This window comes from Tasmannia lanceolata, unplaced genomic scaffold (genome assembly GCF_043159265.1).
Source record: "Tasmannia lanceolata isolate RefF3 unplaced genomic scaffold, GAP_Taslan_0.1 ptg000037l, whole genome shotgun sequence".
Classification (NCBI taxonomy): Eukaryota; Viridiplantae; Streptophyta; class Magnoliopsida; order Canellales; family Winteraceae; genus Tasmannia; species Tasmannia lanceolata.
The window spans coordinates 3611552-3629380 of record NW_027518714.1 but is presented as its reverse complement, the minus strand read 5'-3'; the positions used below and the strand labels follow the sequence as shown (position 1 = coordinate 3629380).

Below are 17829 nucleotides of genomic sequence, written 5' to 3'. Positions count from 1 at the left end.
ATGCTCAACCCGGCTCGACCCGAAACCCATGAAACCTGAACCCAACCCAGGCTATTTTCGGGTCGGGTCGATACGGGTCGGGTAAAACCCGGCTCGAGTTGCAGCCCTACTTGAATACATCCACATTATTTAAACATTCAGTTGAGAAACTGAATTCGGTTGCACTTGATGACGTGGCTTCTTTAGCCCTTGCATAAAGAGAAGAGGGCCCTTGCATCTATCATTCTTCAATAAGACATCAAGATGTTAATTAACAGAAATTTTTAGGGATTTTCTTTTTTAGATAAGCTAGCCACATATTAGCACATGACGCGTCTGAGTTACATTGACTCAGTAGCGTTCTGGTTGTTTCACTACTGAGATAAACTTTCCTCTCCCGTTCTCTTCATCGATAGATCGAGAGAGAGAGAGAGAGAGCATGTCAAACGTGCAAAAACCCAACTCCCCAGAAAACACATCTCCTCTTCATCCTCCTTCTAGGGTAGTTCCTAGTGAGATAGGTAGTAGCAGGAGCCCTATTGAGGGGAAGAAACCCAAATTCCCAAACCCTCCGGAAACAGAGATTCCTGATGTAGCAACCCTTAGAGATCAATGGAGGTTTGCAATTCGTCAGTACAGCAGATGGTATTCCCAAGCTTGGGGAACTGCTATCTTTGCTGGGCTCTCCTTCTTCGCCCTCGGATGGTTCATCAAGGGCTCTAATCCTCTCCCTTCCAAGCAGGACGATGATCCAAAACCTCCTTCCTCTGATCGCGACCGTTGATCACAAGTTCGTGGCTCCAACCCCTTTTTTGTAACATTCCCCCAACCCTACCCCTTTTAGGGCTTCTTCAATTTCCCCCTAGTAGGGTTTTGGGTTTTTTTTTTCTTCTTCTTAATTTCTCCTTTACTGTGTAGATGATGTTGGTATATCTTATGGTTTATATAACTTTGTATTTTGTTATGGGTGGAAGCAAGTAATGAAGGGTAATTTGTGCATTTTGGTTTGGCTTTGCGATTTTGAAATGTCACAAGTGACTTTTACCAGGGCATTAATGCAACTCAAATCTTCAATTAACCTAAATATAAGCAGCTATTTATGATATGGAGTGAATTTTAGAAACAAATGAGAGCATGAAACTCCTTTATAGTGCTTTTGCCCAAAGAAATTACAATTTGGAAACCGATGACATACAATCGAGTAGGCATTTGGCCGAAAACTGAACATGGTCCATGCCAAACAATGTGGTGAACAGTCCAAAGAATTTTTCAACATGTTTATCTGCATTAGATTGTTTGTCAATAAGGGAATTTTTCGAACTTAAGTTCAAGTTGCAGGCATGAAATGTTTAGTAACCTCCAGAGCGTGCACACAGTAACAACCATTGGTGGATTTTTTTTTATCACAAATGAAAACTTGTAGTTTTTGGGTGTCACTTCATTGAAGCATTAATGATAAATGAAAGTAGAGCCAACTTAAACACTACAAAAAAGATCAGTTGGCAGACAGACTCACACTACAAAGTGGAAGCACAGAGAATCTCAAAGACCACTAATAATCAAGAGCACTAATAGTGATAGGGGTTAGTTTTGTTCTTTTGGTCTGATTCCATAGTGGTTAGTTTTTGTACGCAGATTGTAATATCTTTCTCTTTCTAATAAACCGGTAGGGGTCCCTGCCAAACCCCAGCTCACCTATAAAAAACACGACTCAACACTACAAAAAAATACCAGCCATGTTCAACAGAGCCACTCGACATTTATGGCTTTGGGTTGTTGTTATTCATGGCTGATTTGTTGCATTCTTCATATTTCTTTTTGTTTGCTACCATGGCTTCCGCTTCGTTGTCGCTCCAGATCTGCTTTTCTGCTTCATTCAATTCCTATATCGAACCCAATTCAGTGATTGACAAATGGAGTACCCCGCCTTCCATTTCACTGGAATAAGAGCGCAGAGTTGAGTTGCTAATGCTTGATCTTTCCTGCAACAACTCCCTCCTTGTTTGTTCGAGGCAATAACATATATGAACCCATGTGTTATTTTTTCAGCTGCATGAGGCAGCTATCATCATATATCGAATTCTTTTACCTCCTCCCCCTCATTTATCGAATTCTTAAACTAAGTGTTGACTGTTGATCCCTTGGCTACCCTCGCAAAGCGGGAATTGGAGGAGTGTTTAGGGATTGCAATGGCATCATCATTTATGCATTTTCAGATCCAATTTGTTGGAATGTTTCCAATGTTGTGGCCCAGGTGTGAGTCCATTCTTTTGTAAATTGTAAATTTTGGCCATGAGCCAATTAACTTAAAGATATTAACATTCTTTTATTGGTTTATGGCAATGGCAATAAGCCTTTAACGGTTTTGGAAGCTTGGGTTCCCTAGGCTAAGAGGCTATATTTAGAAGCTTAAGATTGATGGAAGCTTAGCAGTTTTTGAGAAATTATGTATAGCCCAAGGTCCGTCTTTCCACACTTAAGACACGTTCACAGTTTGAGAGCTCCACTGAGAGTGATTCATGCCAAGAGTGAGAGGCTTTCAAAGAGCTTGGGAAAGGCGTGAGGACAGCCACTTGGTGACTGGTCAAAGCAAGCAAAAGTAAGATCAACAATGGCTTCAGATATCATGTTTTAATATCCTTTTGGAACATGGTTTTTCATGGATTTGATTGCCCAAAGATTCAAGGGATCAAGATGTGTGAATAGAGTTTTAACACGATTGGCTTGACAGACTCCACAGAGGCTGAGGTTCGGGCTATCCACCTCTGGATGAGCATATTTAGGGAGCAGATAGAAGGTAAGTTAAAGGTGGAAGGTGATTCCTGTAATGTCATTTCTTGGGCTCAAGATAAGAGTGTAGATCCTTGGAGACTGGATAGGTTTATTGCATAAGTGATGAAAGATCTCTTTCTTTTATCCATGTTTCTAGGACGGCCAATGAACTTACAGATCGATTGGCCAAATCAGGAGCCTCGCGGGATTTCCTTGTATTTTGGGCAAGTTTTGTATGTGACCTACTGTTATATTTCCTCTCTTATAATATAGTAATCTTTTTCTCAAAAAATCGATTTCTTTTACCGGAGGAAAAAGAAGTCTCAGGCTTCCTGGGTTTGTTAGCATCGACTTTCCTATTTTCCCTCTGCTTCTTTTTATTTTCCTTCATTTTCTGTAAATCAGTACCAGCATGATGTGGTACAATTTAGCACCATATGGGTTTAACAAGCATGTAATAGTGGATGGAGCACACATGGATCGAGATAAGTTGATTGTCCAAACCTTAATGATGTTCTCCGTTTTTTTCCTTCTTCATAAGCAATTCCAGGGCTTCCTGTGTCTGAACTTTCTTTTGCTCCTCATCCCTTTGTAGAATTGCAGTTTTCTTGTTCCAACAAAACACAATTTTTATTCAACAGCTACAAATCCATCTTATCAGAATTGGATCAGTTGAATTCAGGTTTACCTCATCCTTCTTCAGCTTTGTAAACTTCCATTTCTCTCAGGTACTCATTCTTTAGTTTCTTTGCCATCGGTATGGAACAAGAAAATGAAATTTTAAAACAGACCTATCGTGAATTTTTTATGGCAGAGGATAGAACAGAGGTATGATGAGTCAAATGAACCTCTTCATAAGGGGCCCACTTTTCTTCTGTCAAGTTCTTCCATTCTTCTCCTGTTATCTTGGCGGCATGTAGATTGATCCCATTTCAAAGACATGCTCTCAGAAAGAAATCGGAATTTAAACAACATTTGGAGACGGGTCTTTATCCAAACCCTTGCATAGGTTGGGGGCGTACAATTTTACCCAATTGTTGTTGATGGTAGAGTCGGATTGCGGTAGTGTGAAGGGCTCAGTTATAAAAATTCATCTCAATATTGCTGGTATGCAGAGATTCAGTCATGCTGGCTTATGACGCCCCATCGATCTCTTTTACCGATGATTTTTTCTCCTAATCTCATTTCCTCTCTACTCTTCCGCATAGACAGTTAAGGTTTTGACAATGTATGATTTTTGTTGCGTGGTTTTTTTTTTTTTTTTTTTTTTACTTTTTTCCTTATTCTTGGATTTCACTTCACCTTTTGCTAGGCAGATGGGTTTGTGATTTTACTGGAATATCTTTCAATTAAAGCACTTAAGTCTTTCTTGCTATGCCGGTTGGTTTTGTTGCAGGATCTCCAATGCTTTTATGGTTGCCGTGAATCCAAATTCAACCCTAATATGGTTTATAGGTATTCTATTCCAATTCTATGGTTTTTTTATTTCTAGCTAAATGGTTTATCTTCTTGAAGGTACTTGTGCTATTAAATTTGTAGGTTTTCTATCTTAGTTATATGAATTCTTGTTTCCTGCTAAATGGGTTATCTTCTTAAATAAAGTTGCATTTTTTATTTTCTATTTATTCTTTTTTACTGATTTTTCTTTTTTACTTATTTATTTGATAGGCTCCGGATATAATTGACTCAACGCTTTTGTGCTTTTCTATATTGATCTTTGTTTTCTTATTTATTTTATAGGCTCCGGAGGGATATAAGTGACTCATAACTTATGAGCTTTTCTTTAATAGTGAGTAGGTTTCTTTCAATAGGTATGAATTCTATACAATGCTAATGATGGAATCTTTTACTCTAAATTATTTTTTTCACTCCCATCCATCAGGTATGGTGGGCTTTATTTCTCTGAATTCTACAAAACCATCGTTTTTCTTTCTTCTTTTTTTTTCTTCTTCTTTACTTAGTTTAGTTGCTTTATCGATTTAGTTTTGATGTTATGGTTCAAGAGTGTAACGTGTGAGGTTCATAAAACTAAGGATGATGTTGTCATGGTACATGAAATTCAATTTGAATCCCAGTGCTTGCGAGTTACCAAGGTGCCCTTTCTCATTTCTGTCCCCATGAAAGTAAAACCTTCTCTTTTGTATTACTTGGAGCTTTCTAAGTTTGGCAATTTCTTCATAGCCAACGCCCACCCCCACCCCCCCGGCTGGCTAACGTATTCCCACCATTTGACCGGTCTCTCTCTCTCTCCACACACACACACACACACAACAGGAACAGTTGGTGGGCCCAACAGAAACCAGTGGTGGAATGGTGGGCCCATCTTTGAACAACGTAGGCCCCGCCCATACCACACCATAGGATAATCCAAACAGTCCATCTGATGGGCCATAAACGTAAATAAGTTGCGTCCCAAAATATCATTTCCATAGGCTGATCCTAGCCCCTCCGATCTAAATAGAAACTACATCTTATGCAACCTCTATAGATTGTAGGGTTGTGATCATCCTACGGAAATGATTTTTGGGGCACAACCTATTTACATTGTGGCCCATCAAATGAATGGTTTGGATCATTCAATGGAGTTGATCGTAAATAAGTTGACCGGTCTCTCTCTCCACACACAACAGGAACAGTTGGTGGGCCCAGCAGAAACCGTTGGTGGAATGGTGGGCCGATCTTTAAACAACGTAGGCCCCGCTCATACCACCGTAGGATAATTCAAACCGTCCATCTGATGGGCCATAAACGTAAATAAGTTGCGTCCCAAAATATCATTTCCATAGGCTAATCCTAGCCCCTCCGATCTAAATAGAAACTACATCTTATGCAACCTCTATAGATTGTAGGGTTGTGATCATCCTACGGAAATGATTTTTGGGGCACAACCTATTTACATTGTGGCCCATCAAATGGACGGCTCGGATCATCCTATGGTCTGGATGGTACACTTCATTTTCAAAAATATGGGTGGGGCCTAAATTGGTACGAACCACACCATAGGATGATCCAAACCATGGACGGCTTGGATCATCCTATGTTGTGGACGGTATGGTTCAATTTGAAAAAAAATCGGTGGGGCCTACGATTGGGCCTTAATGTTACTGTACGACCAACTCCATAGGATTATCCAAACCATGGACGGCTTGGATCGTCCTATGTTGTGGACGGGCCTTAATGTTACTTTACGACCAACTCCATAGAATGATCCAAACCATTCATTTGATGGGCCACAATGTAAATAGGTTGTGCCCCAAAAATCATTTCCATAGGATGATCACAACCCTATAATCTATAGAGGTTGCATAAGATGTAGTTTCTATTTAGATCGGAGGGGCTAGGATCAGCCTATGAAAATGATATTTTGGGACGCAACCTATTTACGTTTATGGCCCATCAAATGGACGGTTTGGATTATCCTACGGTGGTATGAGCGGGGCCTACGTTGTTTAAAGATGGGCCCACCGTTCCACCAACGGTTTCTGCTGGGCCCACCAACTGTTCCTGTTGTGTGTGGAGAGAGAGAGACCGGTCAAATGGTGGGAAAGTGACATATCCTACGTTTTACGTTAGCCAGCCGTCAAGGGGGGAGGGGGGGAAATAGCCTACAAGCGGGGTGGAAAATATCAGCGCCCATTTATTTTAGTCGGATGTATGCATTATCCGTACATCTTTTAATTTGTGATGTACGGGTATAGCGGATTAAATGGTTTGTATTTTTTTAGAGAGAGGAGGATTGTTGGGGTAGGAGATAAATTAGATGATTAAAAGCATGTAAGATTGCATGTGCACGCCCTTTATATGCATTCTTCCATTTTTTTTTTCAAATTTACTTATAATTGAAGTTCTTACATAGAATGAGAATATTGTGAATATGATATTGGATCCGATCTGAACTACTGAACTACAAAGGAGAGAGGATGGACATAGAAGAAGTAAAGGGATGTAACAGAAGAGGACCAGTTTTTCATAAAAAAAATGAAGAACTGAATAAATAAATGTAGCTTTTAACTTGTTCCTTGAGTGATCGAAATTTGAATTTGTCTGCATTTAAATCAGCAAAAATATCCAAATGTTTATGTCTAGGGTGTATAAAGTGCTAAAATCATGTGACATCTCCAATCAGTTGAGTTGTAATATTTTGTATTTTAGCTAGATGGATTTTTAATCCAACGGAAGTGTAACAGATTTTCTGGTGATAGGTTTTGAAGGGTAGAAAAGTTTTCAACGACCAGGCTAGTTTTTCCCCTGTAATTTTCCTGATAAGCTGATAATAATAGTTAAGTACTGTAAGAAGTTAGAAGAAATACTAGACAAATTCAGCACCGGATAGGTTTTTTTTTCATTGGCCAAGAATATCTCAAATGTATAGCTGACATATCCCTGAATTCTGAAATGCCTGTGCCGAACAGGGTCATTATGAATTGTAGTTTAATTAAGCATGAGCGGGGCATTCTTGATTTAAAACTAAACATTGAGAGGATATTAGAACCTCTACAGAGAGTTTGGGCTCAAAACGTCTATAGATTTTCTGAAAGAATCCCTAAGCAGCTTCTTGCAGCTTCTCTCTAACATATAAGGGCACCGTTTTGGCTACATGAATTGTTTTTTCATGATAAATCAGTGCCTCTAAGTGGAGATGAGGGTGAAATGGCTACAAATCTGGAAACAAAATACCGGAAACTAGTGTCTCTGGGATGAGGAATGGCAAAAAATCAGGAAACAGTCGATCGAATTTGGAGTAGAGCTTTTTGTTTCCTGATTTTTGGCCACTTCTATCACTTGGAGACACTAGTTTTCTGTATTGGATTAGTAGCAACCTCAAAAACAATTCGGGCCAAACGTGCCCTTAGTGTATTTTGGAATAGATGAAAGGAAACAAAAGACATCAATGGCAAACAAAATATTGGCATTTGACTGGACACAGTTCAGAAATCTCAGATCCAAGATCCAAATGAAACATGATCTCTTGAAGCGCAAGCCAAAGCATTTTCAGCTTCCAATTGCAAGCTTCAGAAAAAAATTGATGATAACATTGGATAAATACAGACCCATTAACAAAATTAAGTACAGTTACAAAGCGTGGCAATTTATCATCCTTCTGGTCGTTCATCCAAACACTTGTGTACAGTATGGATCCTAGATCCATGCCAGCTCCAAAGGCAATGAAATGGGTTCTGATCATCACAATCCAGTATCAACATATCAGTAACTTAGCACCATCTCCATTATCAAATCATTCCAATTGTCTATCGGCCCAGGTAAGCACCAATGCAAACAGTCATTCTGAACTTTTTCATTTTTATCTTTCGCGAAGGGATGAAACTGCCTGTAAGGACCCGGATGCCCGTCAGGTCTCAACAAGGATAGATGGGTAGTGTCCAAAAGTTTCAGATTCACTCCAGTCTCAGATCCTACGGCCGTTGCATTATTAAACTCCTCTGACTCAATTGTCCGTAGTATCTTATCCACTTCGCTCATACTAATCTCACCCTCTTTAAATGGCACTGTTCTTTTGCAAGTTCCCCCACTGAACCACTCCCCATTCTCAAAGTGATCCGGTGTTAAGGTCCTAAACAGAACTAATCCCTTGTGATTAGATGAGGTGATGAATTTAAGCACTAACTGAAGGGCCTTGCGATAAGAATAGTCGAATCCAAGGTCCGTCAAGTTCTTCCCGGGACAGTAGTGGCATCCGACAACTTTATTATTCTCCCAGTATATAGCAGTCTTGAGGAACCATTTCCCACTAGAAAATACCATGTAATCAAAGCTCGGATATTGCTCGGACCATTTTGCATCGAGAGTATCAAGATGTAGTTCGATTTCTGATGTTGAGACACCATTTATGTCTTCAAAGATAGCAGCTTTTACTAGGAAAGGGGACCAGATCACTGAGAGAGTGAAGTTGTGGGACGGAAAGTGCCATGTTTTGGATTTGTACTCCTTGTCGTGGTACACCTCGACAGCATTTTCCACCTGCGGTACACAATAGTTCAACTTGATCAATCACAGCACTCCATTGGAAACATGATTTCTGGAATAGTCTTAACAATCATCTGACACAGAGCAGGTGCAGAATGATAAGCAAGTGCTACAAGTGCAACATTCAAATGAGAGGAACTCTGCTTTTCAAACCACCTCTATATAAAATTAAACGAGGATAGTTGTACAAATCAAAGCTCAGAAAGTGCCCAGTATGCCCGAGAAATAGTACCGGACAACACTATGCAATTCTCTTTCATCTTGCAATTCTTAGAAAATAAATGCATACTCGGGACTTTTGAGCCAGTCACTAAAAGAACCATCTATTTATTTCTTATTTTTTGAGATGGTAAAAAGAAATTTAATTAGAGAAAAAAAAACACGAAGGAAGAAGAAAACAGCTTACCTAAGGTTTTTTTTCTATCTATCTGTTATACCATCTCAAAAAATGGATACGCTTCTTTTACTGATTGGATCAAGGTAAAAAGAACACAAAGGAAGAAAACAGCTTACTTAGGGGGTTAATCAAAGCGTAGTAGAGAGTGGCCACATCACATTAAAAGATGGCAGAAGAGTTGATTTTGCATCTGAAACATTCCACAAAAAGGGAATTCAGTGCTGCATGAGATGGTCATAATTTGGTGAGAACATGGAATCCCTTTTTTTTGACACAACACCGTGTGCTTCAGTTGGGACTTTTTAAGCTTAAAATATTTGGCCTGTCACCTGGTTAGGCTTTTTATTCAATTTTTAACTGGCGTACGTGGGAAAGTTGGCTAAGGATAAAAGAAACGTCACAGGGAGTACACCTTTTGGGAGAATGCCATGTCACACAAGGGGAATTCCAACATAAACCTCAAGAAAACGATAAAAGACATCTGAGGAAGGCAGTCAAAGTACTTGTAGATGCTGTGTTGTGAAAAAACCCCTCTTCATACGCGAGCTGCGATTTCAATGGCAAGGTAAAACGAAACAACAAACACAAGCAAACGCACAAAAGACACAAAGATTTATGTGGTTCGGCAAAGCCTACTCCACAGCAGAGGCGACGAGAAAAATCCACTAGAAGATCAAGAGATTACAAGAGAAGATCAGTGTCTCTCTCACCAAACCCACTAGAAACCCTAGCACACCTTTTTCCCATTTCTTCTGAGCTCGCAACCCTCTTTACAAGACTTGCTGCCAAATAAGCCCTAAAAGCCCCTTTATATAAAGTGGGCCATAAGTTAGTCTTATCGGGCCAAAACACACATAAAACGGGCCGGGCCAAGCCTTATCCGGGTCACACACGATATTTTGGACCCCAGTCAAGTTTGAATTCAAGACATCCAACTCAACATGCTGATGCATGACATAATGAGCCCCACTTTGTCACTGTATCTCTCACATCTTATTACCAAAAGTAAGAAACTGTTTCCACAGATGGTGAAAAATTCATCCATGCACAGAAAAAAAAACCATTCTTCTCTGCTACTCTTTGCCAAGTCATTTCCTCTGCTTTGTCGAGACCAGATCCTAGAGAGTGAACAAAGCATACACATCCAAATACTTTGGGGGAAATAGAAAACAAGGGAGCATTTAGAAAAATGACAGAATAAGAGATTTGGTGGAACACAATACCATGATCAATCACATTAGTAAGGGACCCATTGGCCAAATTTACCGAAGAATGATCATGTGTCTTGTCAAAGGAAGTAAACACAGATGGCTCACCCACCATATGAACAGGCGCACCTATCTCAATGACACAAGGAGTGAGTTTCTAAGAGGTTAGAAACAAGTAATAACTCAATGAGCCAAGGTAACCAAAGAAGAAAATGGACAAACAATTGTTGAAAAGATTTAGCAATTTTATTAAAATCCTAACGTGAGAGTATCACTGAGTTAGGAGCGAAGGAAGCCTGTAGTGGAGCCCCACTAGAAGCAGTATGAGAAGTATCTCCACAATCATCAATAGACATAACCTGATTCACCTAAACAAGTTTACCAAATGTGTCCCAACCAATCCAAGTTGTGATTAAATTGGCCACAACGAACACATTTGTGGGTACCATGGTCTTCACCACCTCTACGGCCTTCCCCTGAATCACAACCTGGACCACAATCACCATCACTATGACCAATGAATAATTTGATAATTCTCGCAGAGCCAACCATTGTACTCAGGGTCCGATTTGGGTAGGTGGGCTTCTGTGAAAAGCTTCAACTTACTGCATGCACCAAAGGCAACTTTAGCAGATTGGGCCCACAATAAGTAATTGGGTCCAGCAAGCTTGACGGAAGTCAGTTGGAGAGAGGAAACTCCATGACGGGGGTTTTTGTCTCAACCATTATAAGCATCCACAGAAAGTGAAACTGACATCACATGACACTAGTAGACGGAATCCCAACAATCAGTAGGCAGTTAACAGATCAGACTAGGTAGTCACACACAGTCCAACAAATTAGTTCTCAAGCAGCACACGTTCTGCTGTAGCGCCTACACAACGGAGCATCAATCCGCACAAGACTTACTGAGACCCGCATGGGAGTTTAGTTTACGAACTGAATATGGTACACAAACTACAAAGACGGGGAGCAACTCTTAAAGGTGTGCAACGAATGCAAATTCAAGGTTCACAAATTACTTTCTGGGAAGAGAAAGAGAGGTAACAAGAAAGGAATCAAGATTGACAAAGAAATCAAGATCAAGAAAGGAGAAAGATACGGGTAGAAGGGGATGGCTACTGAACCCAACATTGGGGGGTGAGAGAAAGGAGTAGAAGGAGACGGCTTTTGAACTCAACCGAGGGTGAGAAAGAGTAGAAGGGGGGGGCTTATGCAGCCAACCATGGGGGTTGAGAGAGAAGAGAATGATAAGTGACAAGGATGTGAGAAAGGGAGAAGGGTGAGGAAAGTAGGGGGGAGAAAAGATAGAAGGTCACTATGAAAGAAAGATAAGAGTTTAGAGATACAAAAACTAACCTGAAATGAAGTGTCACACATAGTATACTGAAGAAACCGGACCATCAACAAAAAGAGTTGAATCAACAAAAAGCTCTGTGTGAGAGTGTGACTGGAAAATTGAAAGCTATATTGAACATGAATAAGTCATGGAAAAAATGAATGGATTTCTCCAATAACATATGATTTGTCTTTCAGTGGGATCTGCATGCATATGCAAACATTTCATTTCATCAAAAATTGAGTAATTAGTCATTATCTAAGAAATATAAAAACAGGATCCTTTCAGAAGCTCCAACCCTGATTGCCTCACTATCTAGCAAGTATGCTGCCTTAAAGATATCACTGAACCCACTAGTCACAAAGATGTCAAGAATCTCATGGACTGTAAGCCTCCAAGTAATATCCATACTTTAACTTTCCCATCACGTGCAATTGAAGAATTTACCCTCAATCATTACCTGCAAACCCACAAAGGGATAAAATGCAGATAATGGAGGATCTGCTAAAGTGCTTCAGATATATCAACAATAGAATCTGTGTTGAGTATCTCTCCAAGCTAATGCCGGATCAAATCTTGACTGGTCAATTTCAGTATGTTGTGCAAAGGCCAAAAAGTTTTTTTTTATGAGATTTAAGTATTCCATACATTACGTAAGAAAAACACATTCCAGATTTTTTTTTGTCAATAACTTATCAGCCAAATTTCACAATCACAAGGATCGGTTCCATCCAATCACAGAAAATTCAATGTTCAAAATGCAGTTCTCCACAATATCGGATATCTTATATCTTACATGGAGTAAGAATAACATAACCATCACGGTTTTCTATATAGGATCAAAATTAGTCATCTTTCTTGAGAAAAGTAAGCTTAATCTTATATATTAGATGGAATAAGAATAACATAACCATCACTTTTTTCTATACAGGATCAAAATTAGTTAATTTTAACAACAGTAAGCTTCATCATTCTTATATTAGTAACAATAAAATACCTGAAACCATTACAGCAGAACAAGAAACACCTAGCAAGAAACAAAGTTTCTGATGTCATGGGCCAAGTCTATATTGATTTGCCAAACACAAGTTCCTAGATATAAATCCAAACAACATGAAATTCAATAAGATTCCATAAGAAGCAGGAAATGTACCTTTGAGAGAATGCAAAGAAACGACTGGACATGGTTCCGAGAAATTGAGTCACCAACAAAAGCCCATTTCTTATTCCTCATAGAATCAAGAAATCTCTCCGGATCAAACTGAGGTAACTCGCAATCCCGGGGTTTCCATCTCCAATAAAGATAGCCCGAATCAGGTCGCCCATTCTTCATACAATTCTGATGATCTTCAACCACATGACAGCTCTCATTAGTATAAATCGGTCCCGATGGGTTTGGGATCCAATCTCCAGTAAAAAGATCACATTTTTCTGCATTACCATCTGCATAGTTGCATATCAATTTCAGTCTAGGCTAGAAAGGGCAAAAAAAGTAAGCTACATAAAAACCCAAAAGAAAATAAAAGAGGGATTTGGGGGAAACCACATAGGAGCAGATATTACAAGAAATGAAAACCCTGTATGTGAGAATAATTACTGCAAAAAAAAAAAAAACCATATTTTTATGGTACTATTTTCAAAGATAGAAAACTTGTTTTCGTGCAGATCATCACAATACTCTCAATTTCCACTACTAAATTTCAAGGCAATGTAGAAACACAACCAAATTCTCGAAATACCAACAACTTAAATCATCAAAAAGCACTAGATAATACAAATCAAAGTGTAGATTTACCACAAAATCTTTGGTTTTGCATAATGCCCAACCACATTCTGGCAAAATACCCAACATAAACAACTAACCAAATCTCAATTTAGCTAAGAAAAAACAAAAAGACAAATTTTTCAGCTGAAGGTAAAGCTTAAAAAGTGTACTCCTTGGTCTATTTCCTCAAAAGCTCAATTTCATTTTTGACAGGTTTCTTTATTATAGCTGTTTTCATAAACCCAACTCAACTAAAAATCTCCAAAATCACAAACCTTTTTTAGATTCCTCATTTTCACTCTCCAGGGTCTCTACAGGAAAGGGCGAGCTCGAAGGGCCAGATTTCTCTAAAACAGGGTGATCAGAAACAGGGGAGAAACCAATCGAATGGGAGAAAAAGAGACGGAACGAGAGACCAATTAGAAGGACTGAAACAAAGAATTTGACAAAGATATGGTTGTGTTTGTGAAGAGACCATGGATTCCAATCAAACCTCGTCTCCTTCACCATTTTCTATAGCAGGAGAGAGATTTCTCTGAAATAAAAGAGAAGGAGAACAGGACACTTTTTTCTACTGCTCATTAAAAATCCAAATAAGCAAGAGAGAGAGAGAGAGAGAGAGAGAGAGAGAGAACAGAAAAGAATCTGGTGGAATGTACTGGCTCCTTGTCCGTGTTGCTGCAGGTGTAAAAATGTAGGGTGATGATATTTTCACCCCTCTGCAGTACGCATTCGCCCCCTGTTAATGTGATTTGACCTCAAAAGGCGTTAAAGTTGCACACTGGGGCGCATGCGTACTACAAAGGGGTGAAAATATCAGCTCCCAAAATGCGAGGCTGTAATTTGGGTGAGAAATATAAGATGATAAATCCGCACCTTTTCAGATAATTCGCGCCACTCTTAACGGTATTTGACGTCAAAAAGCGTTAAAGTCCGCCTCAATTCACGTAATAAGGGGTGCGAATTATCCTACATGTGGTGCGAATTTATCATCACCCAAATAATCAAACTAGAACTCCCCATTAGTTTAATTGGGATGACTATAATACCCTTATCTTTAAATATAATGACTAAAAAAATTTGCTAAGAAACCCTCTTGCAAAGAAAATGCTGTGTCATTACCGAAAAATAAAACTCACTTTTAATTAGATTATATTGCAAGAGGAACAAATAATTTGATCTTAGACCAGCTCTTTGAAGTTCGAAAATTTCTTATGTTGGAGGAATAATCATATCTTGGGATTTGCTAGCTACCATCGCTGAAGGCATTTGGTTGATGGGCTGTTGCATGTGAGAGCCACCTCAGATGAATTAAATGAATAAGACAAAATCCTAGCATGTGTGCTGCTCTCACATGCAACAGCCTTCTCGAAATGCCTTCTGCGTCGTGAAATGCCTTCTGCTAGGGTCTATCCTAGAAGGCATTTCTCGGAACGTCTGTTGCATTAGAGAGCAGCCACCTCATGAATGATGACAATCTGTTGGAAAGTGAGCCTATGTGGCTGCTCTCATGCAATAGACGTTCAGCAAAATGCCTTCTACGTTGGACCCTAGCAAATCCCATATATTAGTAATTTCTTTAACAATGATAGTAACAGTGAGGTTTATTCTTATCTGTGATTATTGGCCATCTTGTTCATCAGAAGTGGGAGTGTGTGCTTTCCTTGTTAGCTTGCACATTTTTTGATACATGAATATGATTTTGAGAGAGAAAACCAACTCCTATAATGTGGTTTATTGCCCTAATGATTTTGCCTAATGATGATTTGATGTAAATTTTTTAATAAAGTATTTGCTCGGGACAATCGCAAATCGCAAAAGGCATTTTGCAGATGGTCTGTTGCATATTAGACCAGCCACAGAGGCTCACTTTTCAGCAAATTTTATCATCATTCACGAGGTGGTCGTGCCGCTATAATGTGGTGCGGCTGGTCTGTCACAGACCAGACCGACAGACCAGCCGCGAAAAGCCTTTTGTGATGGACGCTAGCAATTCCCTTCATTCTTTTATGAATTGAGCAGTGAGCCAGCGTGGCTTCTCTCCTGCTAAACTGAGCTTTCCGTGAAATTGCCTAGCAAATTCCATGTTTTAGAATTTAGGGGGGGTCTGAATTATTTTGGAGAAAGAAAAGGGCAAATTAATAATTAGGTCAGTTACATATGGTACCAACTGAATGAAAAGCAAAGCTCAGAAAGCATTGATCACATCTTTTTCGAATGTGGGTACTCAAAATGGATTTGGGGGATTATTCTAAAGAACCTGAAAATTAAAAGGAGAATCTTGAATCTGCACTCTGAAGAAGAATGGATCAGAAACAGCTTCAAGGGTAAAGGTCAGCTCAGTACTGCTATTCGCCTTCTCTACCAGGCTGCCATTTATTCTATTTGGTTTGAAAGAAACAAAAGAGCCCATGGCAAGGCTTCCCAACACAAACAGCAAACTTTGGCTCACATCCTGGCTATTGTTAGGAACAAGCTCATAGAGTTGCAAAGAAATGATTTGGTAAATCAAAACAGTATCTGTTGCTCAAAATTTTTAAATCTCCCCTACTACCCGAAGCAAAAAACAGCCAAGTTTTGCATCTGGGAAAAGCCCTCTGATCCCTGGGTTAAGATTAACACTGATGCTTCTCTTTTGAACGGAAGGGGGGGGTTTGGGAGGCGTCATTAGAAACCACATGGGCCACTGTCTAAAATGGTTCTCGGCTACTGAAAAGGATCCAATCAACCTTCTTGAGCTGCAAGCTATTCTAATGGGAATTCAACTAGCAGCAAAACATAAGTTTAAAAAAGTTTGGATTGAATCGGATTCATCATTGGCGGTAAACATTATTAATAACAATGCTCAATGCCCGTGGAAGGCTATCCCTGTCCTGGCACATATAAGAAGATCGCTGCAGAATTTCCACTCTTGGAAAGCTTCCCATATCTGGAGAGAAGGAAATGTAGTGGCTGATGTCCTTTCTAAACTTGATTTCTCGTTTAAAGGTGACGATCTTGACCTATCTACCATCTCTCCACTTCTCCTGGACTGTATGGCTCTAGACTCCTCGGAATTCCAACATCCTCGATTGTAATTTTCTCTTTGCTGGGTTTCGATTGTATTTGGGTGGGTGCCCTCTTTCCTGCCTGGTTTTGTTCCAGGCCCCCTTTTGTAATTCGTTTTTTGTTTTTTAATCAAATCTGGTAGGGGTCTTGCCTAACCCCAGCTCAATTATCAAAAAAAAAAAAGAAAAAAGAAAAGCAAAGCATTTTCTGGATGGGAAATGTTATCAGCACAACCGTATTTTGATCTTTGCACAAACCCATCTCTGTATTTTCTTCTTTAATGGGCTTTTTTGGGAAACGTAATAACCTTTTGACAGCTCTTTAAGTGCAAAAGACAAGATGGGTTGTGAAAATATCAAAACATAGTTGTGCTGCCTTTCTGGATTTGCTTTCTAACCTTCGCTTTTGGGTGGGAAAGTAGCTTGTGCCTTGTGACACTGACATGAGCATTAACCTTTTCGCTTGGAACTTAGCGTGTGGCCCTGACATGAGCGTTTAGGTAAGTCATACACAGCTGGCTTGATGTTTGTGACCATTGTTAAATATTACAGGTGCAGTGGGACCCCATTGAAAATACCATCCATGTTCCTTGCTCTAACTTAATTAGGACAGATCTCAACCTTCTTGGAAACATAACCAATTAAATAATTGGTTCTCCATTTCTCTCTCATTCTCACTCTCTCTTTTAGCAAACAGAACTTCCTTTTTTCTGTCTTAATTGGGTAATCAAATGCCTTTTAAATCTCCCATCACTCACTTTTATTGTGATTTGCTTTTGGATTCCTTTTCTATGGCTACTTCCACACCACTAAGGTTTGATAATGGGATGACCCACTTTTGTTTTTCACACTTCTCTCGTTGGCTACTGAGCACTTTGGGAATTGTAATAGCTTTTTGACAGCTAGTTAAACAATTTAAGACATGGTGAGTTTGTCCCATTCTAAAAACATGGTCAGCCGATATTAGGAGCTCTTTTTTGTTCCCTATGCTATGATTTTCTACTCTGTATTTTGGGACCTTTAGAAGAGGAATGCTAAACTGAAGGGCGCCTCTTCAAAAACCTACAGGTGGCACCTTCAAACCTCTCTCTCTCTCTCTCACAACCATCCATTCCGGAATCTAGTCTTTGTGGTAGATGGACTCGACCTATCTTGCATGTATTTTGGCTCCGTCCCTGCCCTTCAAGTGGTTGATTTTCCATATATACAGAGAGGAAATGTACCGAATGGATCCTCCTTCCTTTGTGACAAGGAAAATGCTAAAATAGGGGTCATTTTGAGGCTCTTTTTCAAAAGATAATTATTTTATCCGTTGATCTGAACTGCAACTTACAAGT

The 17829-nt window shown here is 39.5% G+C and overlaps 2 protein-coding genes across 2 annotated transcripts; one reads left to right on the top strand and one right to left on the bottom strand.

The window, feature by feature from the left end:
• Window positions 1–244: 244 nt before the first annotated feature.
• LOC143862203 (uncharacterized) lies at window positions 245–978 on the top strand. The gene has a single exon (XM_077373213.1). It carries the CDS (start codon window positions 419–421, stop codon window positions 761–763), a length of 345 nt encoding a protein of 114 aa, XP_077229328.1. The 5' UTR covers window positions 245–418; the 3' UTR covers window positions 764–978.
• Window positions 979–7639: 6661 nt separating this feature from the next.
• Window positions 7640–14111, bottom strand: LOC143862055 (protein trichome birefringence-like 25). The gene is made up of 3 exons (XM_077373049.1): window positions 13721–14111; window positions 12834–13123; window positions 7640–8730 (listed from the first exon to the last, which is right to left on the bottom strand). The coding sequence occupies exons 1-3, from the start codon at window positions 13953–13955 to the stop codon at window positions 7957–7959; spliced, it is 1299 nt and encodes a 432-aa protein (XP_077229164.1). The 5' UTR covers window positions 13956–14111; the 3' UTR covers window positions 7640–7956.
• Window positions 14112–17829: the final 3718 nt, after the last annotated feature.